This window comes from Lampetra planeri, chromosome 29 (genome assembly GCF_965212315.1).
Source record: "Lampetra planeri chromosome 29, kcLamPlan1.2.h2, whole genome shotgun sequence".
In the NCBI taxonomy this organism is placed as follows: Eukaryota; Metazoa; Chordata; class Hyperoartia; order Petromyzontiformes; family Petromyzontidae; genus Lampetra; species Lampetra planeri.
Window position 1 is genome coordinate 2,114,586 of NC_136135.1, and position 26,988 is coordinate 2,141,573.

A 26,988-nucleotide genomic window follows, 5' to 3' on the forward strand; every position below is an offset into this window, starting at 1 on the left:
GCCGGCGCGCTCTCAGTGAACGCCGATGCCACACCCCCCCCCCCAGACCTTCTCCTTTGCTGTTGTGAAACGTGGGTGTGGAAAGTCGCGATGGCAATGGTGTTGTGGGTGGGAGGGCGAGTGCAAATAAGTGATACATCTCAGAGGCAACTCTTTATCACACGTGCAATAGAGCAAGGTTCTTTGAGAGTAAGTCTCAATCGCCTCTGAATGTGCACGTGACCGCAGAAGAGAACGGCGACCTCCAAGAACCGGCGGTTGTGCAACGTGAGCTGCTGTTTGCTGTTGTGGTTCTGCGTGCCGAGCCCCTTTTCCGAGTGTCGCGTGCGTTGCCATAGCGCGGTGTATAATAGCGACACGTTCACGAGTGGAGAGCACTCGAGGCTCGAAGCTGTCAGCGACTCGCCACGCTCCCGTCTGCTCGAGGTATGGCAGCGACAGCTCTCATGCCCTCACCCTACTGCGAACACAGCAGTGGCCGGCAATCATGGACGGTCAATTTTTATTTTTTAAGATTGAAGGATATAAATACACGTTTCTGTCTGTTTACATATATTTTTTTGAAGGCCATTACATTTGCACATAGAGTAGAATTGTGCCGTAATACATGAATGGTGGGATGGACAATTAGTGTCAGTGTATATTGTGTGCTTATGTTTTAAGCCTCATTATCAAAGTCTTGTGGCTGCTCTCATGATGTGTACACAGCATTGCTAGTAGCTGATTACCAGCAGTAACACATTATGGTGGAGCAGTGGTAGTTCTTGTGGTGGTTAGCTGACTATCATCCGCACCCAGAGACCTGAGTTTCATTGCCGAGTGATATTTTGTCACGGATGTCCTGGGCTCCCCCCTTCAACCCACAGTGACCAGCGTGGTGAAGTATGGTTAAACACGCCCCATAAATTATCTGGTGCCAGGAAGCCTTCACCTATAAGTGAATTGATAATGGGCTGTAAAAAACACTTGTCACACTTAAAAGAAGACAAGTTAAGTTACTTTGCTCTCTGATGACGGAATTGTATATTATCACGTGTTTATTACAAGACTTTAAAGGAATGAATAATCTTAGGTGGATTCTGCTAAACTATTCAACAACTTGGCAGTAATCCTTGGGAACCCAAATTAAAAATTTCGGTTTATTTTATTTGTAGTTAGAAACATGGGACTTAATTATATATGTGCCAAATGTTATCTTTCTAGCCCTTCTAGAACATCGCTAAAATTAAAACCACTCACAATTATTTAATATGTCCAGGATTTAAAAACAGGTGTGGTGTTGGATATCTTATTAAATTATGTTTATTACATGTGTACTGGCTATTTGTGCATGCAAATTATTCTAATAAATTTACGTTTAATATTTAAACCGACAAAAAGCGTTTTCTATGTATATGCATGGTTGTGTCAATACTGTATGAGCAGAATGATATGCTGCCCACATCGCAATACTGTTTTCAGAATTATCGTTCCTTGAACTCAGGAGCATGCCCATGAAAGATTGAACTGCAAATGCCTTCCTCTCGAAGTGAATGTCAATCCCAATAAAGGGCACGGCATGTTATGGTTTTGTGGACCCACTGCCTTCATAAGAGGCTGCCCTGCGTGACTGCGTCCTTTCTATTCGACTGTCCTTTCTGGGGGGGGGGGTATAGAAGGGTCATTGAGCATCAAGCTAGCGGAGGTGTGGGCTGAATTGTGCCATTTGTAATGTCACAGGGTGAGGAGGATGCCACAATATGCGAATGTCGTTGGTCGAAAACCATGTCGTAAATGAGAGGATCATTGCGTTGCGTTTAAGATCTGCAGTTCACCGGCATTGATTTAACCAAGCCAGACTGCTGATGAGACGCTGCGTGTTGAATCTGCTGGAATGACGCACTCCTCGAAGGCTGCGCGGCCGATGGGCTTGTCAAAGTAATGCTCGCACGTAACTGTTTCTGTGGATGGACGGATTTGTGAAGGAGACGGACAACATTGTCAGCGAAGGAGACAAATTGCCGTGAAGCCTGCGCACTGCGGCACGAGGCATTGTTCTGTGGGGGCATCCCGGGGATTTTCCACAACGCGTGACGTAGGGGGTTCAGGTGACGGGGGGAAAAAACAACAACCCTTAATTGTTTGCATTAATTGATCTCGATGAAGTGATCTAAATATAACCCGGTGAAAATTGTAAACAACACAGGCCTCACGGAGCAATACTCGTGATACTCGTATTAATGTTGATTTACTCTAGGGGATTTTACAGACAATGGTTTGTAGAACACGTGTAATACCGGGGTGCATTGCCAGAGTTCTTTGGAGGAGGAATTGGTGCAGTGCCAAACCGACCTGCTGTGGTCGCATGAGCCGTCATCCCCGCTGTTGAACGCGATGTCGCCTTGTTGCCTGAGATGTGCTGGTTTGGTCGTTCCAGGAGAAATAATTAGGGAACAGGAAAACACGTCTGGGCTGCCGTATGATCATACAACAGTGGTTCATGTGGCAGCCAAACGTGTTACATACTCCAGCCATAATGCACATCAGCAGTTCGTTTTTTTTATTTTCAATTAGAGAAAATGGGTGTTTGTGTGAGAGTGGGCAAACAAGGACATCCTGTATTCTTAAACAAAGGTTTTGGCTTTAAATTGTTTTTTATCTGGTTCACAAATCTCACGTAACGGAGGTAAGGAGGAGCTCTTGTGGAATGGTTAAGCCTCTTGTGAATAATAGCCGTAGACATTCCATCTCAGCTGGAACAATCTGATGAGCTATGAAGCTTTCTTCCACTCGTGTCAGCACCAGCTGGGGTCAAGCAAAATGCATGTCCACTGTGGTGGACTGACATGATTTGTTGGCATTTCGGTCACAGTGCCACGTGTTATTCAGTTTTACAACCCAGCGGTGGACGTTATGACTAAGGCAGCGAAACGTAAAACAGAGTTTGACCTTCAAGACGATGGCAATTGGTGGAGGCCTGGTGTCCACTCTATGGCAGATTATCCGAATGTTATTAAAGCTATTTTTTTTTGGGTTCGTTTGACTAAAATCACACGGTCTTAATCTAGATTTGAAGTGATCCATACTCTTTGGTTCTTTCGGTAAAGTCACGTAGGTATAAAATGAAATTAATTTAATTAAATCACGACGTTTCGATCGCAACACAAGTGACTGTCATCAGCTGCAGTTGTCCTCCTGCTGTTGCGGTTCCGCCTGGTGACGGTCGCTTGTATTGCGATCGGAACGTCGTGATTTTATTTATTTTAAACCTACGTGACTTTACCGAAAGAACCACAGAGTATGGATCACATGGTCTTGCTTTTAATAAATCATTAATAATGCATGTGTGCATCTCACTCATTAAGCTTCCAACAATCGGTGTGGTTCCAAGAGGGGATTTCAAAGTCCAATGTAAGAAGACCGGATACGTCACTTGCTGGTACCATTTGAGATGGATTTTTTTTTTTTACAAAATGTAAAAATGACACTACCGTTCTAACCCACTCATTTAACAAAATCCTAACAGAATTCACTTTCACTCGCCATCTTGCCAACGACCAAATCAATAACCTAAATGTCAGATCACAGAAGCTGCTTCGTAATTGGATGGGTAATAATGAGAGAAGTCAAACCATCTGGGATAATTTACAAAGCTGAGTTAATATTTTTTATTTCTGCAAAGGAAACCCTGCAGCATTGGGTCAAGTTGTGTTGCTAGCTCAGGGACACCTGTAGAGTGACTCACGAAATTCAGGTGAATATACCAAAGGCGTACAGTAGCACAATGACACAGGGCTCCCATGTGGTGCCTTTATCAGGCTGTTAGCGAGCGCTTATAAAGGTCGGCATGGCAATCGTGTGGTTGGTGATTGCCAACACCACGCTAGGCTGCATTTGTCTCCCTCTGTGCCGGTGTTTACACACTGCATCAGGTACTCACTGGGAATTCAACTCGGGTGGCCCAGTTCGCAGCGCAGCAGTGTGTTTTGATTTAGTGTGCTGATCTTAAAGGTGCATTAAAAAATGTTGATACTCCGACTGATGCTCCTACTGTTGTGGAGTGACTCATGCAGCCAGCTATGGCTGCAGAGTTTGCTAGTACATGTTGTTTACGTCGTTTATTGTGAAAATTCGGTCACAGTTCCTATGACCACTGTTTCATTGCTTTTATGGCTTTATTTAAGTGATTTTCGATAAGTTTTTTGGTTTGGCCATGTTTGTTTGTTGTAGTACAGAGTTAGACTGATGGCATTAATCTAAGTGGTCTTGTGGTTGTTGTTGTTTGACTGGCATCCCACTTGGATTTTTGCACACAGTGTTGGTGTACGGTGCTTTTTCTGCAATATGTTGCTGTCTTTTCTTGGATTTTCTGTTTGCATATAGTCACTATAAGATGTATTCTTGTTCATGTTTTTGTTTTTTGTTTGTTGCGGTTGCACCCGATTCAAGAGCCGAATGGCTCACAGGGCTACACCAAATAAATGAACTTGAAATGAACTTGAACTTGAGTGTGCAAACCACTGTGCCGCCACTCCCTTTACGCCATACACAAAGGCAAATATCCCCCATGTCGTCTTTAATTGACTGTTGGGGCAAGTGCTGTCAGAAAATACCTATTCAGGCCCGCATGGAACTCGAGATGCTGGGCGGTCAACACCACGCCTGGCCACCTTTGTCTCCCAAATGCTGCTGATGTTTACACACCAATTGTTTACTCGCTTAAGGCTGAGTTGACCTAGGGGAGGCCCAGGACCGGTTCATATTTTCGACACGAGCACACGCACACGCACACTCGTGTCACCGGAGACCGAGTGACCGCTTACGAACATGATCAGAGCAACAGCTCCTCGTGATGAAAGTGGCTCATCTTTCAGCATCTGACTCATTGCTCTGTTGAATGTAGCTAAACAGGCGCATTGCCAGACTTACGAGGAGATTGGCACCCGGCACGCATCCGATATGGACAATATCTCAGAAGCTAAGCAAGTATTGAGCCTGGACATTTCTGAGATGGGAAACCACCGCGCACGAATAGGTGCTAGAGGCTGCTGCTTTGGGGCTACCATCCGTGCAGCAGATTCCAGTGCGGAAAAACGAATCCATTGTTGTACCGCACCTCTATGCTCTCGTGTCTACGCTGCCCACCTTTACCAACCAGCTCTGACCAGCTTGGCGAAGTGTGGTCGAATAACCCACATGGTGTATGTAGGCCTTCATCCAGCAGCAGATGCAACGTGGCTCATATTGATGACCATAGGTATATTAAGACACAGTACTGATGCTGAGACAGACAAACATATGATGAATAACTAATAAGTATAGAAATGGTTGTTTTTCACTGTGTAAACTTCAAAAGCAATACATTTTTGTCTGGCTGCCCCTGAGGCTTAAAAAAACAAATGGTTTCCAACAGCATTTGTTTCAACAGGCAAACCGGACCAGTTTCAATTTCCATCAGAGCGTGGACTTGTTAAACACATGCTGCACTACTCAATAATACGCTGCATAGAGCGATGGGAAAATTCATATGCAGGGCGCATGTACGGAGATGTACGTTAGATTGAAAGTGTGACCTTTTGTTCGGCAAGAGGGAAGGGATTATAGGGGGGGGGGGGGGTATTATGTGCACTGAGCAATGCTGGTTAACATTTTCATTGACTCGTGTACTGGGCATTGAGCTGGGGGAAGTTGGCGTCCTTGAGTTCAGTTGCAATGTTAGAGGCAGTCAGATTCTATAGATGTCTGTTTGCCACTGTGTTTGCCTAAAAACTCACTGAAAACAAACCATTATTATTCTTATCATCGGATCACTATTAACTTATTAAACGACGTTTGTTTGTCGGTTTGCGAAAACTCCAGAAACAAAAGTCGTAGAAAGATATTACCAAATAACTAAATGATTCCCGTTATCACAAATGAAACTTTGTCACGTAAAAGGGCGTGGATCTGACCTGGGGAGTGAACCCAAACGCGTCTAGTGAAGAGAACTGCTCACCGATCACCACCTCACTGTCCCCTGTCAGTGACAAAACAACATAGATTGATATTATTGGTTCTTTCGGTAAAGTCACGTAGAAGGGAAATAATAAAATAATAAAAATAAAACAATAAAAAGTTCACCACGTTTCGATTGCAAAACAAGCAATCATCATCAGGTGCAATTTCAAACGTCGTGATAATTTTATTGTTAAATTTTTATTATTTTATTATTTCCCTTCTACGTGACTTTACCGAAAGAACCAATAATATGAATCCTTGCAGTCACGAAAGCTTTAAATCGAAACATAGATTGAGCTAATACTACAGAGTGCAACAGTGCGTGTTTGGATAATGGTGAAGAGAGATAGAGAGTGGGGATTGGATGCTCAATTCATAATTCACTCTCCCGGTTCCACAAAATAATCCTGAAACTTGACCCCCCCCCTCTACTAAAGACAAGTTTACAGAACAAATAAAAAAACGCACGCAAACCCTTATCGCAGTTGTGGTCTGCCGCCGATGTCTGTCCGGCTGTCCTTCCAGGCTTGAGTTGACGAATGGACACGGCCAGGGTCTCTCCGATAAACCCGGAGCCACACGAAGTTCAAAAACGCTCCTCGGTGGACGATCAAAATGTAGCCGCTGTGACTGAGCGCATGGAGGCGTCGGGAGGTAAGAGGCTTGGAGCTGCCGTCCATTCAACCGACACGCACACGCCTGTAATCCGGCACTTCGTAATCATGGAATAGGTTTCACTGTGTGGTGTATGGGGGTGGCTGGTGTTAAAAGCCATTTAAACTAAATTTCGATTTAAACTTTCGTGACTGCAGGGATTCATCTGCTCGGTTCTTTCGGTAAAGGCAAGTATGAAGGAAAATAATAAAATAATGAAAATAAAACATAATAAAATAATTCTCACGACGTTTCGGCCACAACGCAAGCAGCCGTCTTCAGGTGGAGAACAGGTCTGTCAAAAATTATTTTATTATGTTTTATTTTTATTATTTTATTATTTTCCTTCTATTTAAACTATTTATGTTTTATTTTACCAGGTAAGGCCCACTGAGATAGATGTACAGCTCTTTTTTAGAAGCGACCCAGCCACAAATGATAGCGCAATGAAGTGGCTTATCATGTGGAAATGTATAGAAGTCAATTACTCTAAACGCATGCTTATAAATAGTGGAGGGGAAATCCGGAGGACCCGGAGAAAAATCCACGCAGCCACGGGGAGAGCACAACAACTCCAAATATACAGCAGGTGTCATATTCGGAACCCACAACCTCCTGTATACCAGACGAGGTAGTTAGAAAGTAGCCACCGCAGCGCAGTACAGCAAGTAGGTTATTTGTCTGCCTTTTGAGGGGTGTTAGTGGTATCTCCCAGCATATGTGGATTTTATGCCGAGATGCCATGGGTTCACACGTCATGTAAAATACTGCTTAAGCCTGCAAGGTGTTAGGCACATTGCTATGCAGAACCCTTGAGACTCGTTCTCAGCTAACAGGTTGTACAAGTCTTCTTGGTTCTTTCGGTAAAGTCACGTAGAAGGGAAGTAATAAAATCACCTGAGGACGGCTGCTTGCGTTGTGGCCGAAACGTCGTGAGAGTTGTTTTATTATGTTTTATTTTTATTATTTTATTACTTCCCTTCTACGTGACTTTACCGAAAGAACCAATAAGATGAATCCCTGCAGTCACGAAAGCTTTAAATCGAGATTGTACAAGCTCGCTACTGCTGCACTCTCCAGCCAGTATTTTTCACAGCAGTGCATGAATGCTAGGTTGGCTTTCATATACAAGTGCGTTTAAGTATCAACATCAATAGACAATTCGTCTCTCTCAACATAAAAAATATTTATTTAAGTTGTTTTTTCTTTCACACCCTATTGGCCACAAAGGCTTCCGGAAGTGTTTTTTTCAGCACCATTGGTTTAGAACAAGCACACTCTGGACCGGTTTCAACATCTAGTATCTCAGCAGAGTTAGGCTCGCTTAAACCAATGCTGGCGAAAAGTCAGATATGTTTATAGGCAAGACCCTTTCTCTGTTAGATATGCGTCCAAGTGCTTAAGTGTCAGTCGTGCTCAGTTATTACTTAACCATAACAACCTACTTACTCCTGCAATTCATAAATACTGCAGCGAAGTGGGTCAGAAACACTGTTCGTTGTAAAACTCTCCTTCATGTTTAACATGTATAAAATTGATGATTTATTAAGCTACGAGAGTCTCACCACGTCTTAAGACCTTTATTGTTCAGGCGCGTACTGCTATAGCGGGATGTTTCGCTGATTTAATTCATCTTGATTTGAAGCTTTCGTGACTGCAGGAATCCATACTCCTTGGTTCTTTCGGTAAAGCCACGTACCTACCGAAGAGTAGGATGTAATTAATGTTTGACGTATGGGAGGAAACCAGAGATCTGTGTGAAAACCCCCACGCAAGCGAGGAGGATAACACTCCAAGCTGTACACACACGCGGAGAAATTGAAGAAATCCGTTTTGATGCCTCTAAAAACCCTCCTGGCCACCTCACAGCTTTTTCAGTGGCTTCAGGAGTTTCGCAAACATGTACGAGCCACCAACCCCTCGCCTCCAGAGTGTTCGATTGCAGGTGTGTGCGACCACACCCGCTCCTCCTCCTACTCGATGAGTGTTCTTCAGACGATACCTCTCGGGCCACGTGAAGTGTTCATACGCCCAGTTTGCACAGAATTCCGTCATACTGCGACTGAACCGCAAACACTTTGCTTGTGTCAGCAAGTCAGGCACTCGGTCGCTGAGTGGAATCGCGGCTCGTGGCGCCAGTTGGAGGGTGCTACAAACTTTGACCCGGCTGTTCCAGTCTGAGGCAGGGCTGTCACTCATAGTGTAATCGGTTTGGATAGTACACATTGCAGATGGGTTTCCTCCACGATTTTACTCTTTAGATAGCTTCATTGAGACGAGAATGTTGCCCTAATTTTTTTTTGCCACGTGGCCCAACCCAAGCACACACGTGGACGATTGTTTTGGCGATGAAAAACCTCCATGTTAATTTAAATGAACACCGTTTAGTTTGCACAGGATATCGTGGGGGATTCCATAATACCATACCAGTCAACACGGCTGCGATGTCCGCCGCTCATTCGAGGTTTACCTACTGGAGCTAATCTGTTCAGATTACGATTCGTCTGGGCGGTTGCAAGTGGCTCGCTGCAGCAACATGAGTGAAGAGGCGACGTGGGGTTCATCACCCTCCTGTTGGCAGCGATGATGCTCCGACGGACGTCGCGCTCCGGGAGACTCGAGTGTGCTCAAGACGCTCTCTCGGCTGAAGCGTTCCGTGAAGGGGCACAGGATTACCTGTCCGATCGAGGGGCCTTGCAAACGCTGCCGCTCCCTCGATGGAGGGCGGTTTGCAACGTTGGTTTTTGTGGCACGTGACCAAAAAATATTGCCCACGTGTGCGTGTGTCTGTTTGACATATACTATAGTGCAGTGGTTTGCAATATTTTGTTTGTCATGCACGCTTCATCCAGAACTATCAATTGTCTGCACATAATATTTATATTTAATACAAATGCATAGATATATTTGATTAGATTTACATGTAACTAACACATAATATATTTAGTTTATGTTTAATAACAATTAACTAAATACTTACAATGTAATATTTACCCGTTAATAAAACTTAACAACAATCACTGCTCTATAATATACACTGCTGATGTCACCTGGATGTGAATCTGATCGAGCTGACACAATTCATTTGCATTGAATGGAATATATCTTTCGAGCCTTATGAATGCTAAAAAAAAACTTTAAACACGAGTTACGTGTAAGCTCCTCTGCAAGCAGCCGGCTAACGGATTCCAATTCCAATTTTAAATGACTGCAAAAAGATTCAATTAAATTCGTGTTCATAGCAGCCACATTGGAGGAGGGGGGGGAGTGTGGAAATGCCTGCGTTGGAAATTGTCCGTCGGTGGTCGCGTTGTGAACTTACTGAGCGCGCGTCGTTATCAACCCACGTGATTGTGAACACACATCGCCTGTAAATGTTCCCCGTGGCATCGTCGATCTGACCCCAGACTCGCAGAGGGAAGATGGCTATGGTGCCTGTGGGATTCTGCTGCTCGTCTTTTCAGCAATACTGCTGGTCGTCACCTTCCCCATCTCTGTTTGGCTCTGCATCAAGGTGGGTGTATTGTTGTGTGTGTCACGCTGTCCGAGGTTGCTAATGCTCTACGTAAATGTGCATGGTACACGGTGGGTAAGGCGATATTACGGACGTGTTCCCGATTTTCATGTTCATACAAAAAGATTGAACATGTATGTATGTTCATCTTCTTGGTTCTTTCGGTATGTATGTTTTAATTTAATGCTTTCGAGACTGCAGGGATTCATATTCTTGGTTCTTTCGGTAAAGTCACGTAGAAGGGATACAATAAAATAATACAAATATACGTGACTTTACCGAAAGAACCAAGAATATGAATACCTGCAGTCACGAAAGCTTTACATAAATAAAAATATAAAAAGAATACAATTTGATAAAAAAAACAATACAATTTTAAAAACAATACAAATGTATTGTTTTTATATTTTTTTTATTTTATTGTTTACCTTCTACGTGACTTTACCGAAAGAACCAAGAAAATGTATGTATGTATGTTGAACTTCTTTCACACCGTTAGAAGTCAACCGTGCGAATCGAACACCGTGCATAGATATGACATTTCGCATGATACCAATATGTTTTTGTTTATTCAGAATGTATATATATTTAAAAATGTTACACGTTAGCGCAGTGGTAATGCTTGTGGCTCAGAGCAAGAAGCGACCGGGGTTGGATTCCCGACTGGGTGCCTGTGTGGAGTTTGCACGTTCTCCCCCTGTTGTGCATGCGGGTTCATCCGAGTTATTTGGTTTCCTTTCTAAGGAAAAAAAAGAAAAAACGATGCAATTGTTGTCAGCCAAAAACATGTCAATGCTGAAAAATGACCCTGAAAATTGCTCAATTGAGATTACACGCAGACGCAACATCGCCCCCTGTTGCATCAACTTGACAGAATCCTCCTAAAAAAAGGGTCCCTAGAACTCGGTGAGGCTTTCCTGGGTGAACAAGCGTATATATAATAATACTACTACGGGCGGTATCCGGTTTATGACGGTCCGATTTATGAGGATCTACATTTACGACGTTTATATAATGCCACTATGGTTCGCTTAACGAAACTTGATTCACGACGCATCTTCTGACATGACCCCGAACACACAGAGTCAGTCTGGTTTTACGATGTGACTTTGGCGTGGTGCTTTTTTCTTTTCTCAAATTTTTGTGTGTGGCTTTTTACTTTTTAAACCCTGTTAAATATGGATGATGAAAGTAAAAACACACCGTCAGGTAATGTTTCCACTGTTCCTACTGTCTATGGGAGAATAGGGTCCCGATTTACGATGGGGGATTCCAATAACGTGATATGTCGTAAATGTGGGGACCCCCTGTAATTGCAAACCAAATACATCTTGAGAGCAAATGTAAAAGAGAAGGCTGGCATTCAGTGTGGTGGGGGAATTAGTTCATAACAATCAATGTAATTTAAGGTTAAACTACAATTAGTGCGAACCTATACGATAATTCAGAGGTAACATTTAAACAAAACACAAACCTCAATTCAATGACACAGTTACGGACATCTGTTTTGCTCCACGAATTGTAATTCTATCCCGCAACCAACTGGCCCGAAGCTGCTTGTGTTTACGCAGGTGGACAGAGAGCAAATCGAAAGGTTATTTTCGTAGCATCCCTTGCATTCACAACGGCTCACAAAGGGCGACGCAATTGTAGCTACGCACAACACCACAGGACTTTTATCTGCCATTATATTTGTCGCTTGAACGGCACTGCTTTAAGGGTAGGGATTTCAAGCTGACTGGAGCAAAGTCCAGTTGGTTTAGGTCTCTCAATGGAAACCAAAGATGGGGTCGCGCAGTGGCCCTTTAACTGTGATAATCTCACCCGGGGCATCACTTAGTGTGGCTCAGAGTCCATTCTCAGCGTTTAAATGGTGATGCTTTCCCCTTGCAAACTGGTGTTAAAAATCAGTAGATTTAAGTGTCTTGGTGGTGCAAGGGGTCTAACGATGTGTCAGATGACCGAGTCTTCACCGCCGAGATCCTCGGTTGCAATTCTATTCAGCCACTCGTGATCACACTGGTTTCTCAAATCTAAGGAGTTTGATGACCGGAGTCAAATCGCATAGTACTGCGAAAAATTATGTGTCAGCATTTTTAACACCTCTGATTATCACGGTTGACTACGTACAGCCTTGCACATGCTGGTTTGTCTTTTATCTTATTCCCCACCCACCTCAAAATGTATTCCATTGCTAGATGTGTCATGTTATGTGATTACAAAATCTATTTGTAGATATTACAGAGCAGCACACTGATTTCTCGCAGGACGCTCCCCCCACAAAAACGTCTTCAAGTGCCCTGTTTTTAGCATCACACAGGAGGGTACACACACTTTCCTATTTACTCACCTACGATAACAACAATAACCCCCTCCCCCGACCCCACGCTCAACAAATTCGTCAATAACACTGCCTTAAAAAATGAAACATTCTATTCATTTATATAATATTATTTTATTATATTATTTTATTTTATTATATTATTTTATTATGTTTTATTATTATTTTATTACTTCCCTTCTACGTGACTTTACCGAAAGAACCAAGAAGATGAATCCCTGCAGTCACGAAAGCTTTAAATCGAAATTCTATTCATAGTGAACGTTTCGGTCCATGGCCCTTCTTCACAGCACATTGATAGGCCTGCGATGAGATTGTCGCCGGGTTTCACGTTCCACAGGGCATAACATCTCGGTCCTGATTTTGTGTCTGCAGGTCGTGCAGGAATACGAACGTGCGGTGATTTTCCGACTCGGACGAATCGCGAAGGGAGGAGCCAAGGGCCCAGGTAATGTTACCTAAGCACTGTGAGATAGCCCCGTTGTATCCGTTTTCAGTTTCATTTATTTGGTATAGCCCTGTGAGCCATTCGGCTCTTGAATCGGGTGCAACCGCAACAAACAAAAACATGAACAAGAAACATCTTAAAGTGACTACACGCAAACAGAAAAATCCAGGAAAAAACTGCAAAGTCTTCCAGAAAAGGCACCGCACATCAACGCTGTGTGCAAACATCCCAGTGGGATGCAAGTAAAATAATAACAGCCATAAGACAATTTAGATTAAAGTAATCAGTCTAACTCTGTACTGCAACAAACAAATAATGCTAACCAAAACGTTTTCGAAATCACCAAAATAAAGCTATAAAAGCAATGTAACAGTGATCATAGGAACTGTGATTCAAATTTTACAATAAACGATATACACAACATGTACTGCCAAACTTTGCAGCCATAGCTGGCTGCATGAGTCACTCCATAACAGGAGTATCAGTAGGAGTATCATAATTTGTCGTTGTGGTCACATGACGCGCCGATTTCTGTTCATCTTTAGCAAAGAAAATAATCAAGTCATTCAATGCCTAGGTCATTGGCCACCTTTCACGATGATACGTGTGGCCATCTTTGATGATGATGCTCTGTTTGTTTGTTCATTTATTTTGAAATTGCGATCATTTTTAACTGGCCATCATCATCAACTGGTGCTGCTGCTTAGTGGAATTCCATTTCAATTTGAGCCACGAATTAGTTCACCTTAAAACAATTAGAGTTTTATCTGCCACTTTCAATCAATTGAGTTTTAAGTTCAGATTAAAAAAAAACATCTTACTTATAAACACATAAAATGCGTGATTAAATGATACTCACGGACACAAAAAAACAACCACGTGAAGGAATCATTTATATTGTTATACAGCTTTCGGCTAATCAAGTTTCAGGGTTGTACAGCTGTAGTAAGTATTCAGGAGGCTTTGACGACGGGGTCGGAGGCACACTTATTTATTAACACCAACTTGTGCACAGTAACGGGTACACACAGTACTTAAGGGGTTATCGTTCCCTTTACCCGGCTAACAGGGAGACGCAACATCTAACCCCGCTATCCTACGCCCAAGTCCTCCACTACGGAGCTAGGGGAGGCTACCTATCCCAGCCCTGGTCAAGCTGGGATCCCGGCACCCTGAGTCTCCAGACCGGCTCTTATGAGAACGTCAGTCTGGGCTCTCGGGGCCACGCCACCGGCTTGCCCTGGTTGGCCCTGACAAGGACAGCGAGCCAGGGGAGCTCCGGGGCCTATTCTAGCTGGTCTTCAGTCTTCGCTGGTTTAAGCTGATACTCGACCTCGAGCCCTCCGGCTCACCACCTTTTATAGCACTCGGCCCCCGGGAGGGGCCCGTGGGGGATGCAGGTGCGGACGTCGGTGTGAGCACCTCCTCTGTGTACGGCCCTAACCACGCCCCTTGTGTTTGTTAGCCATCCGCGCCCATACACAATTACACCTCTACACAGCTAAGGGCCATTGAATGCTCATGAATATATGCATGCCTCTGAGGTTAAAGTTGAGCGAATCATGCAACGGAAGCAGTTTCATATATCTCGTGTATAAATACTCAATCATTGGCTGAAGACGTCTTAGTCTATGGGCCTCCGTGCGTTGCGAATTGTGTGATGCAGTCGCAACAATGATGCTGCTGTATTAAAAAAAAAACCTCATTATCGTGGTAGCATATTAAAACGTGTACGTAGTCGTGCTGTTTCCAACCTCGCGGCGCACCAATGTTCGCATCGACATGTATTGTTATTATGTATTTGCGCAAGTTTGTTTATCAAGAAAATACGCAAACACGCGAGGACACAGTCATGTGCACTGCAAATAACCCTGTAAAATGAGAAAATAATTAGGAGGTTCGCTAAACATTGTCTCGAGTCATGTTTGTTTCTCCATCACAGCCTAAAAATACTTGAATACATACAACGATGGTCAACACTGAGGTGTTGTCTTTCGTCAATTAGGGGTAATCGCTTCGTAAGAAGTCGTTCATGTAATCGGTTTGGACGAGTGTAAGAAGGGTAGTGGAGGGTTACGGCTCATTTATACTTACGCGATCTAACCCAGAAACATGCATTATGAGTACATACATTCATTGAGATATAAAAAGAAGAGACCATATGGATCAGCTTTTTGCTCTATAATGCACGTTACAAATATTGTACGATAGATTAATTGAAAACTGTTCAGTAAAGTAAATCGGCTTGAGCAGGACACTTCCCTATCAGGCAGTAGTGGCCAACTGGCGTCTCCCAAGCCGCATGCGGCTCCTTAATCCACTACACGCGCCTCTATCGAAGGGGCACAACGCAGAGGATCCTGTCACAGTAGCAAAGAATAATGAATGTCTCCCATTCTGGGCCAAAAAACTGTCAATATACACACACAGACTTGGCTCTTCGCAGAGCTCGCGGGTATTTGAAGGCTCTTTGTCTGTTAGGGATTGGTCACCCCTGCTGTGAGGGATAATGACCGATGGTCAAGACATAGCGGAGGCCAAAGCATGGGCCGTAGAGGTGGTGGAGCGATGTAAGTCAGCTTGCTCGGCGGACTGTCACGTCGTAGAACCAGGAGAGATGGTGACGGCTTCGGGAGGCCTTCATCCAGCAGTGGATAGATTATGGCTGCTGCTACTGCTGCTGCTGATGATGATGATAGATGAAGCCGAGTTATTTATCCTACGTCACCATGGTTACTGAGTAAAATCCCGCTCATGAAAACGCCCCCGTCGTTTCCTCAACTGCCACCAACTCTCCCGCTTAAAAAAAAAACCACACACACATATTTGAAAATAAATCACAAGGTAATGATATTTTGAGCAGGTTGGCACTGCTGTTAATAACGCAACATTTTACAACCGGGCGTATACACGTGGTTTGGCGGCACTGATTACAATCTTGCTAAATTGGTCCATCCAAGAGCCATTGTGCTCCGTGGTGGTTTTAGGAGAAAGGTCATTCCCAAGTGACCTTTCTCCGGGCTGCTGATTGAGTTGATCGCCCGGCGGTTTTTCATTTTTTTTTACATCAGTAATTTTCACGCTTGATTGGCGTCACGTTTGTTTGTGCTCACGAACAAAACGCTGCCTTCGTTAAAACACCAAAAAAATCACCTCTCTTGATATTACCGTCTTCAGTTTTTTTTCCCACGCGAAATAATCTCCGTTTTAATTAAGCATATGATGGAGTTTGCGTCATGTAATGCTGTAAGTGTACATGCACAGTTCTTATGGCAATCCATCGTGGGGGTTGTTTGATCATACTTCACCTAGCTTCTGAAATCTGACAACATTGGGTTGGTTTGGTCACAGGCAACGCTGGATGTAAATAACCCGCTCCAAATCAGTCCAGCGACGCTGAACAAACACGTTTCGCAATCTCTTGTTTTATTGCTCCTGCAACATTTTACGGGATGCATGTCCCTGGTTGGCTGGCCTTCTTATAGGAACGTCGAGGTGATGGGGGTGGCTGCACCTTGTATAAATTCGAGGTGGCATAGTGTTGACAAGACACCCACCTCGCTCACCTGGTCGTGTGACCCCCTTCCGCACCCTTGAGGTTTCCTTCATCCGCACCGAACAACGGCGCGCATCAAAACCGAAGACACCGGCCCCAACGCATCAGTGCCGGATTCTCCTAGTAGCAAAAGTAGCTACATATGTACAGTAGCAGCTACGGGAACCGCACTTTCAAGTGCCCCGCGCTAAATGCTTTCAAGCTATCAATTCCGGTTCAGTGACTCTGCACTTGCTGTATTACTATAGTACTATACCGCCTTTAATTTTATAAACGACTGGGTGTTTAAGATTAGCGAGTTGCCATAATATTTGTCTGTATTGAAAATGAAAAAATGTAATTACTTTACTATGCAAGATAAAAATGTATGTTTTCATATGTATGTGTTTTTTAAAAAGTAAAATTAAGGCCCCTTTATAACATATGCACTCGCTTAATCCGGGACTGCAACGCATGTGACATGGTGCGCTCGTTAAACCCGGCGGCTATGGGTCATTGTGCGACAGCCTCATGACAGGCCTATCTATGCGTTCGTCACATTGCACGGCGCACGCGGAGACCAACACTGCCAATTATGTAATTGAATACTGTGCCGCGATGATTAATGGCATGGCTCGCTTTCATAATTTAGGTGGTGAAATGTTGAAGTGCCTGTTTGCGATGGGGCCACATTTTGGCAGCTCGACTTTGAAGCCAACATTTTCCCTGGGTTTGAAAGGAACCAATTGGCTACTTAGTACCCTGGTAAATATTATCTCTGTCCAAGGACACTTAACTTGTTTGCTTTCAGTGAAAAAAAAATACAACCCCCCCCTCCCACATTTATAAAAGAAAACACCCACCACACAGCTGACGAGCAATATTAATTCTCAGATCTGTATAAATATGTATTTTGTGTGTGGGGTGGTGGTGGGGGGGGGACGAAATGCGGTAATTTCAGAAAGAGCTTTGTATATAAGGAAACAAAGCATCAAGCTGTGATTAATTATTATTGGTGTGACTATTACATTATTATTCGTGACGAACGAGCGAATACGCGCAGTGCCCTAACGCGCCAGAGAGGGCAATGTCGCTCCAGATAAGCTCCGTACCGGACACGAGTGCACGCAAAATAATAAACAGATCCCTGCGGGGTGGGCTGGTAGGAACGAACAAATGAATGGCTATAATAAAATGAAATGGCGGGGGTACGATACGAAGGGAGAGTTTGAGGCCTAGTTCTAGGCTTTAGGCCTAGCTGTAGGCTTTAGGCCGCTGTGAGTTAATTTTGAATTTAAATGTTTTAATTAAAAACTATCTCAGGGAATTATAAGGGAATGTTACACTTGTTTAGCCAGGAAAGCCTCACTGAGTCTAAAGGTTTTTGTAGGGTCCTGCCAAGTGTTTGCAGTAGGGGGCGATGTTGCTACACCTAATCGGACATCGGACGGACGGACGATATAATCTATTGTAGGCTGGTTCACTTCGTTCCTACCAGTATAATACAAATTTGCACTTATTAGGCGCCCTTCGAGAAAACACATCAGGAGCCGGGCGTAAGAATAAAGGCCTCGGAGGAAAGAAAGCCGCTTGGAAGAAAGCATTTTTTTTAAAGATATGTCTTTTTAGAGGACTTCAAAGATATCAACACTGTCCGAGAGCTGGCGCGAATACTGCATGTGTGTGATATTTCATTTTTGAACGCTGAATAATAAGCATATTCACGTTGCTGCCCAGCTTCAGTTCGTATGAAAGACACCGACGCATTGCACGGTTATCATGGCCAATGCGGTAATGAGGGGGTGCCGTGGTGGCTAGGAGATGTTAACTACCTCGCCTGGTATACAGGCTGTCGTGGGTTCGATCCCGAGCCTGACGCCTGCTGCTGTATATGTGGAGTTTGCGTGTCTCTATCTCTCATCATCATCACGGTGGCTAGGAGATGTTAACTACCTCGCCTGGTATACAGGCTGTCGTGGGCTCGATCCCGACCCTGACGCCTGCTGTTGTATATGTGGAGTTTGCGTGTCTCTATCTCTCATCATCATCACGGTGGCTAGGAGATGTTAACTACCTCGCCTGGTATACAGGCTGTCGTGGGCTCGATCCCGACCCTGACGCCTGCTGCTGTATATGTGGAGTTTGCGTGTCTCTATCTCTCATCATCATCACGGTGGCTAGGAGATGTTAACTACCTCGCCTGGTATACAGGCTGTCGTGGGTTCGATCCCGACCCTGACGCCTGCTGCTGTATATGTGGAGTTTGCGTGTATCAATCTCTGTCTCTCTCCCTGCGGTCGTGTGGATATTTTTGTCCTGGTTCTCTGGAGTTTCTCTCCACATTTCGAAACATACGTTTAGAGTATTTGGCTGCTATAAATTTCCACATGTGGCCCGGTCGCTTCTGACAAAGAGCTGTCCAGCTTCAGTGGGCCTTACCTGGTAAAATAGTAAATAATTAAGTTTAGTGTACAAGGGATTCTAAGAGATGCCAATTATGTAACATCAATTAGTCCACGAGCCCACCAGTTCACATATTAACTTTGTCGCTACCATCGGATTTGGCATAACTTGAGTGGTTACAATTTTTTGTGTGGCCATTACATTAATTATGGGCTTTCAAGTAATTCACTAATATTCACCATTTTAATAAATATGTCCCACTAAAGTTGCTGCTACCTTAGGAGGTACCAAGTCTCTGCTCCGATCCATGGACTAAACCTTTCATTTCATGCATTGCACGCAGATGGTTAATTTCCGTGTCTGTTGCAGGTATTTTTATGGTCATACCATGCACGGACAACTTCATACGCGTGGACTTGAGGACCATCTCCTTCCAGATTCCGCCCCAAGAGGTTCGTGGTGCAATTGGAAATATTTAGAAAATCTATGCCGGGGAGAGGCCTGTTGGTCATTCCATCTTTTGGTCATGATCCCTGTACTTTTCACACCAACCTCCACTTTTCCTCTCTGCCCCCACCCCCCCATTATACATCATTCCCACGTCCCTTCCGTGTCTTACTGAAGCACAACATCTAATACAACGTCTCCCTCTCGCCTGACCTCTCTGCAGATCCTGACTCGGGACTCGGTGACAATCCAGGTGGATGCCGTGGTTTACTACCGCAAGGTCAACCCCACCATGTCGGTGGCCAACATTGAGAACGCGAATGACTCCACGCGGTTGCTAGCCATGACCACCCTGCGCAACGTCCTGGGCACCAAGAACCTGTCGGAGATCCTCACCGACCGCGAGGAGATGGCTGACCGCATGGAGGTACACATCCTCTAGTCCAGGGTTGCGGAAGCCACGGTCCGGCAGCCACATCCGACCTGTGACCTCGTTTCATACACGAGGCCTACCACTTTGAAACGGCACCAAAAGCAACGTCCAATCAATGCAGGCATTATATGTCACTGTGCAGGTACTAGCGGGGTATATTTTAGAGCTGGCAACACTGTTTTTTTAGCTGTATCGTGCTGACTCATTGCAAGGACCTCACTCACACATGTGTCTGAGGTCAGTGTGTTGACGTGTGGTTACCCGCCAAAGATATTTGAAAGTCCGAATTGGCTGCGAGTAAGGGAAAGGTTCTCCAACACAGATCCATATGAATCATATATATATATATAAAATGCACGTAGCATCTAAACATCTGAAGCGTCGCAAGATGCCGCACGCGGCAAGCGCGTGGGCACAGACGGCACATTCGAGACACAGCTCATGAAACAAAATCACGGGCTGGGCGGATTGAGCAGCGGCAGGAGCGCGACACCGCCCGTGCGGGAAGCCGTCTCAACCACGGCACAGACGGACACGCGTACCGTGACGTGTAACGATTAAGGTAACGGCGTCTGTAATTTGCGAGACCCAGCGGAGGAGATGGAGAAGCATGCTGATTAGCAATGGAGACGAAAGGGCAGAGGGGCGGTATTCATTAGAGACGGTGAGTTCTTTTTTTTTTATAGAATGCACCACATTAATTCTAGATTTGAAGCTTTCGTGACTGCAATGATTCATATTCTCAGGTTTTTTCGGTAAAGTCACGTAGGTAAAACATTAAAAGTAATGAAAGTAAAATAAAACAAAACAAAAATAAAAATAAAATTCACGACGTTTCGGAGGCAACACAAGTCTCCGTCATCAGGTGGGACCGTCACAGCCAGATTAGCTGCATCAAGTGAAGCAATGATTCAAAATGTAATCCCTTATAAGCAAGTTGAAGGGGGGGAGGAGAGGGGGGGGGGAGTTCATCAGAATGTGGTAGCCAATGAATGGAACGTATCGGGAGGGAGGGGAGTGGGAGGGGGAGGGAGCCAACAAAACATTTGGCGACGGCTTGGACGCGGCTGCTGCGCACGCCAACACAATGGGCAGAAAGGGTGGAGGGGAGGTCTGATACACATGATAGAACAAAGGAACGAAAATGCCCATGTTTATACCAATGCAGGCTGAAAAATGAAGAGAGTACTGTTAAAAATAACTGGGGATGTTAACACTCGGTGAAGTAAATTAAAATAGTGCCTGTCAGATAAGATGGTCCAAAAAGTGTAATTAAGTCTTTTTTGCGTGGTTAATAACATCTTTCCAGTGATTACTGAGTTTGTACCCATCATCACGGTTGAAATTATGTCTGTGTTTGTATATTTGTATGGCTTCGTGTACAAACCTTTGATGGTAGCCAGGAGGCTTGCAGAGAACCTTGGTCTCGGAAAAGACAATATCATGAGAGCCCGCCGAGTTGTAGCAATGATCGGCAACGGCCGAAGAATCAGTTCTGCACAAGTCAGATCTGAAACACGGCAGAACTGATTCTTCGGCCGTTGCCGATCATTGCTACAACTCGGCGGGCTCTCATGATATTGTCTTTTCCGAGACCAAGGTTCTCTGCAAGCCTCCTGGCTACCATCAAAGGTTTGTACACGAAGCCATACAAATATACAAACACAGACATAATTTCAACCGTGATGATGGGTACAAACTCAGTAATCACTGGAAAGATGTTATTAACCACGCAAAAAAGACTTAATTACACTTTTTGGACCATCTTATCTGACAGGCACTATTTTAATTTACTTCACCGAGTGTTAACATCCCCAGTTATTTTTAACAGTACTCTCTTCATTTTTCAGCCTGCATTGGTATAAACATGGGCATTTTCGTTCCTTTGTTCTATCATGTGTATCAGACCTCCCCTCCACCCTTTCTGCCCATTGTGTTGGCGTGCGCAGCAGCCGCGTCCAAGCCGTCGCCAAATGTTTTGTTGGCTCCCTCCCCCTCCCACTCCCCTCCCTCCCGATACGTTCCATTCATTGGCTACCACATTCTGATGAACTCCCCCCCCCTCTCCTCCCCCCCTTCAACTTGCTTATAAGGGATTACATTTTGAATCATTGCTTCACTTGATGCAGCTAATCTGGCTGTGACGGTCCCACCTGATGACGGAGACTTGTGTTGCCTCCGAAACGTCGTGAATTTTATTTTTATTTTTGTTTTGTTTTATTTTACTTTCATTACTTTTAATGTTTTACCTACGTGACTTTACCGAAAAAACCTGAGAAAAATGCACCACATTGCTCATATGGTGCTTTTAACGAACCATCTATGTGTGCGTGTGTGAGCTTTGTGGGACGTGGTGCTGTAGTGGTTAGCACACTGCACTCTATGAGTTGAATTCCTGGCCAGAGCTAAGATTGGTTGCTGGTGAGTGATATCAGAATCTGGTCTTCAATGAAGAGCTGGCATGATGTGTAAAGCACCAGCAATGGGGAGACAAAGCAGCCAGGCGTGATGCTGATCACACCTCCTCCTTCACGTGCACCATTCACCTCGTCGTAGGAGCTCACAGCACTTGTCCTAGCAGTTTCTAGGCTATATGGGGGAATTTTGTCTTGGTGTGTGTGTGTACGCGTGGATATGCGTGTGTGCATATGTCGACTCAGCCTCAAATGAGTAACTGGTGTGTTGTTTCGATTTAAAGCTTTCGTGACTTCAGGGATTCATCTTCTTTGTTCTTTCGGTAAAGTCACGTAGAAGGGAAATAATAAAATAATACAAATAAAACAATAAAATAATTCTCACGACGTTTCGGCCACAACGCAAGCAGCCGTCCTCAGGTGAAGAACAGGTCGGACAGCGTCTTTCCGACAGACCTGTTCTTCACCTGAGGACGGCTGCTTGCGTTGTGGCCAAAACGTCGTGAGAATTGTATTTTATTATGTTAAATTTTTTTTATTTTATTATTTCCCTTCTACGTGACTTTACCGAAAGAACCAAGAAGATGGTGTGTTGTGTAAACATCACCACTGTGGGGAGACAAAGGCGGTCGGGCGTGGTGCTGGCCACCCAACCCCCTTTGTGTGCCGTTCCGTCCTTCATAGGTTGCCACTCGCGAAGAGCGGGCACTTTGCCCCGACAGTGTGTCAAGTCTATACGGGGGATCTTTGTCTTTGTGTGGTTGCTCAGTCCATCCTGTTGGATGCCACCAAGTCTTGGGGGATCCGCGTGGAGCGCGTGGAGATGAAAGACGTGAAGCTGCCCCTTGACCTGCAGAGGACCATGGCTGCTGAGGCGGAAGCCACGAGAGAAGCTCGTGCCAAGGTGTGTAGGCCCAGAGGGTCACGTGGGGGGCACGCGCACACACTCGCGTATGAGGGGCGCTTCTTTTTAAATCCTTTATATTAAGTTCGCTTGCTTGCTTACGACCGTGCAAATCTTTCGGTCGTTTTTTAACCCACTTCCCGTGATCCAATCGAGCTGACATTTTCCACACAGACTCGTTGTGCGTGACAATTAATGTTCGTGACAATTTTTTTTCCAAAGTTTTACACTTTTTAGGACAAAAATATTATATTTAATTACCAATTGCTTAATGGTGCAATGCAATCATCTGACCCATAGGTGGCAGCCATCTCAAGCCAGAGGACGAGAGGACTCTAGCCGCCACGCATATAAAGGATTTATAGTGAAAAACTTTGTTTTTACGGGTTATACTTGTTTCTTCTTCTTGTCGTACGGATGATGTAGACGCAGAGCAACAGCGACAATTTCTCATGCAGGTGGTCAAGCACAGATAACCACGTGGGGAGTGGTGCATCGTCGCCGCAATGTCTCCTTCATACGTGTCGATCGGCCATTGCGTCGTTACGCGCTGCACCGTCTCTGTTCCGGATGACCACAGTCACACGCCGCCGGAGAGTTTTAAATTTCCCATTAGTGCATCGTCAGGTATCGGCATCTGCTGCCGTGGGTTGTGCAGTGAATGCGGCTTTATAGGGTGGCCCGTGAGCAGCTTCGCGGAAGGTGAAACCCCAGGGGATCTTCTGTAGTTGCGTCTTTCACAGCGTTGGCAGTGTTTGTTTGTGAGTTCTTTTGAACTCCACTCAGCTCTACATGCTTCATCGAGGTCAAACTTGCATTGCTGAAGGTTAAGCGAATGGGCACTGCCACTGTGGTGCACATACTAGCCAGATAATTATTCAACCAAACACACACGTGTACAATTTCTCAAACAACCACGATTGCTCAACCGCACATAGATCCACATGAACATACAACTACAAGTACAACAATGTACACACTTATGTATGTTGAACTTCGCAGCATACGTAGCCAGCCACACGTATGATCACACATGCATATGCATACCTGTCAACCCATACGGTTTACCCCGTATTTTTCTACAGGGATATTGAGTTTTTAGGTCCATACGGAGTACAGCCGTTTCAATGCGGGCAAACATTTTTTAAACCTAATTGTGTCTATTTGTGTTTCTCCCTTGTGATGGGACTTTGTATAATGAACGTTGGGATTTATAAGGACACGGGGTGACCAATAAGGTCTGAATTGGTCTATAAAAAGGTAGGGCATTGATAAGGGGTTGACAGGTATGATTACGACTGGTCATGGAACCACCGCACGTGCATCGGCAACTACACCGACATACAGCTACACGTGACATCTCAACTACAACTACATTGACATAAATCACATGCACATTGACCCCCCTCTTACTGTTGTACGTTCATGTGGATGCATGTGCGGTTGGGCTATCATGGTTGTTTGAGTAGTTGTATACGTACTCTTAGTTCTTTCGGTAAAGTCACGTAGGTAAAAAATGAAATTAAAATTAATAAAAATAAAACAATAAAAATAAGAGCTTATACCTTGAATCCCTCCCTCACTTGATGCAGCAAATCTGGCTGTGACGGTCCCACCTGATGACGGAGACTTGTGTTGCCTCCGAAACGTCGTGATTTTTATTGTTTTATTTTTATTAATTTTAATTACATTTTTTACTTACGTGACTTTACCGAAAGAACTAAGAGTATGAATCCTTGCAGTCACGAAAGCTTCATATCTAGAATTAGTTGTATACGTGTCAGATTGCGTGCACGTGTGGTGTGTATTTGAATGATCCTCTGCCTATTACGTGTGCCACAGTGGCAGTGATTGACCCTGCCCTTGACCCTTCCTCTATCCTCGCGCAGGTGATCGCGGCCGAGGGCGAGGTGAACGCGTCGCGAGCGCTCAAGGAGGCTGCCATGGTGCTCGGAGAGGCGCCGGCCGCCCTGCAGCTTCGCTACCTGCAGACGCTGTCGGTCATCGCGTCCGAGAAGAATTCCACCATCATCTTCCCGCTCCCCATGGACCTCATCAGCACCATGATGCAAAAGAAGTAGAAACTGCTTGCGCGGTTTCTTTGTCGCGTTCGTAAGCGCAGCGTCATGGGTGCCGTTAATCCATTTTCATTTTACCCAGTTGTGTATCGGTGTTGCGTTGTGTGAGTTCGATTCCCACTCACGGACACCAAGACTGGTGATGATTATCTGAACCGGTCCTGGGCCTCCCTTACATCGACTCAGCCTCGTATGAGCACTGTACCTGGTGCGGTGTGTAAACATCACCACCGGGGAGACAAAGGCGGCCGGGCGTGGTGTTGGTCATCCAAACCCCTCGTATGTCGTGCCGGCCTTCATAGTTGCTCGCTAACAGCACTTGCCCTAGCAGTCTGTTAGAGGCTATGTGGGGGATCTTTGTCTTTTTATTTTGTGTGAGTGTGTTGACCACGGGGAGCGGCAGTGCCAGAGATACAACTGCCAGACTACGAATACAGAAACTTGAGTTTGGTTCCTGGCCATGGATAACATCAGTGGAAATAAATAATTGAGCCCATTCTTACTGCTAGGCCGACTGAGTGGTAAATGAGTACCTGGTGCGGTGAGTTCACGTCAGTCTCAGAGGCTGGGCAATGTGCTGGTCACTGCATTTCCCACACGTGCTGGCCTGTTTTGGTTAACATGTTGGCACCTTTCTGCCACAAATCTGCCACCCAAATCGCCATGAAATGGAAAGAAAACAATTACATGCAGTAAGCAAAAGCTAAGACTAAGTTGTGGCTGTGAATTAGTTAATATGGTGTGCACTAACAACGCTTCCTCCAACACTCTGTTTGGCTATACAGGTGCCGCGGTGGCGAGATGTTAACTACCTCGCCTGGTATACAATAAGTCGTCGGTTCGATCCCGATCCCGACCCCGACACCTGTATATTTGGAGCTTTCATGTTTCTCGCCGTGGTCGTGTGGATTTTTCTCCGGGCCTTCCGATTTTCCCTCTCCACATTTAGAAACAAGTGTTTAGATTATTTGGCTGTGGTAAATGTTCCACATAATGAAAAGCCACTTTGTCGGGCGATCATTTGTGGCCAGGTCGTTTTTGAAAAAGAGCTAAATCGCTCAGTAGGCCTTAGCTGGTATTTTTTTTTTTTAAATAGGTTATCATTGTCCTCGAGTGTGAATTGACAAGGGCACTCAGAAACTCCCACTGCTGTTAAACACAATGAACAACGTCGCATGTTGTGTATTCTGCAGTTGTGTGGGCAATGACGCACTCTAGCACGGTCTCCCAGTATCAGGTGAAACATTCAAGTGGCTGAATTAAATTATCAAAATACACGCACAGCTCAGCTACATTGGTTGTGACTCAGGGGGTGAGACGACTGAGCGGGAAGCATTGAAATCCTAGATTTGAAGCTTTCGTGACTGCAAGGCTTCATACTCTTTGGTTTTTACGGTAAAGACACGTAGGTAAAAAATAAAATAAATTAAATCACGACGTTTCGGGCGCAACACAAGCGTCCTTCTTCAGGTGGGGACAACGTAGCGAAAGCGCAATCGCTTAAGTGTGTGTGTTGTGCCGAAACGTCGTGATTTAATTTATTTTATTTTATTTTTTACCTACGTGACATTACCGTAAAAACCAAAGAGTAGCAATGAAATCCTACGCACAGAGAGGTGACCTCAAATGTAACGGGTTGATTGTTTACAGTCATTAAAAAACTGCACACACAAATAATCACGTGAATATGCATTTTTCACTTTTGTCAAGTTGCAGCTCTGATAATTATTATTCTTGGTTCTTTCGGTAAAGTCACGTAGAAGGGAAGTAAAATAAATATTTTTTATTATTTAAAATTGTAGAATAATTTTTTATTATTTTATTATTTCCCTTCTACATGA

The 26,988-nt window shown here is 44.7% G+C and overlaps 1 protein-coding gene across 1 annotated transcript; it reads left to right on the forward strand.

The window, feature by feature from the left end:
- The first annotated feature begins 185 nt into the window (after positions 1 to 185).
- LOC144728574 (stomatin-like) lies at positions 186 to 26,233 on the forward strand. The gene is made up of 8 exons (XM_078608102.1): positions 186 to 426; positions 6,502 to 6,630; positions 10,038 to 10,144; positions 12,861 to 12,933; positions 19,241 to 19,323; positions 19,542 to 19,745; positions 22,935 to 23,069; positions 24,959 to 26,233. Exons 2-8 carry the CDS (start codon positions 6,516 to 6,518, stop codon positions 25,148 to 25,150), a joined length of 909 nt encoding a protein of 302 aa, XP_078464228.1. The 5' UTR covers positions 186 to 426; positions 6,502 to 6,515; the 3' UTR covers positions 25,151 to 26,233.
- Positions 26,234 to 26,988: the final 755 nt, after the last annotated feature.

Excerpts from the sequence above, each read along its gene's own strand:
- LOC144728574 (XM_078608102.1), top strand. The coding sequence starts at position 6,516 with ATGGACACGGCCAGGGTCTCTCCGATAAACCCGGAGCCACACGAAGTT. Across the intron at positions 12,934-19,240 it reads GGGAGGAGCCAAGGGCCCAG|GTATTTTTATGGTCATACCA; the intron begins GTAATGTTACCT and ends TGTCTGTTGCAG. Across the intron at positions 19,746-22,934 it reads AGATGGCTGACCGCATGGAG|TCCATCCTGTTGGATGCCAC; the intron begins GTACACATCCTC and ends GTGGTTGCTCAG.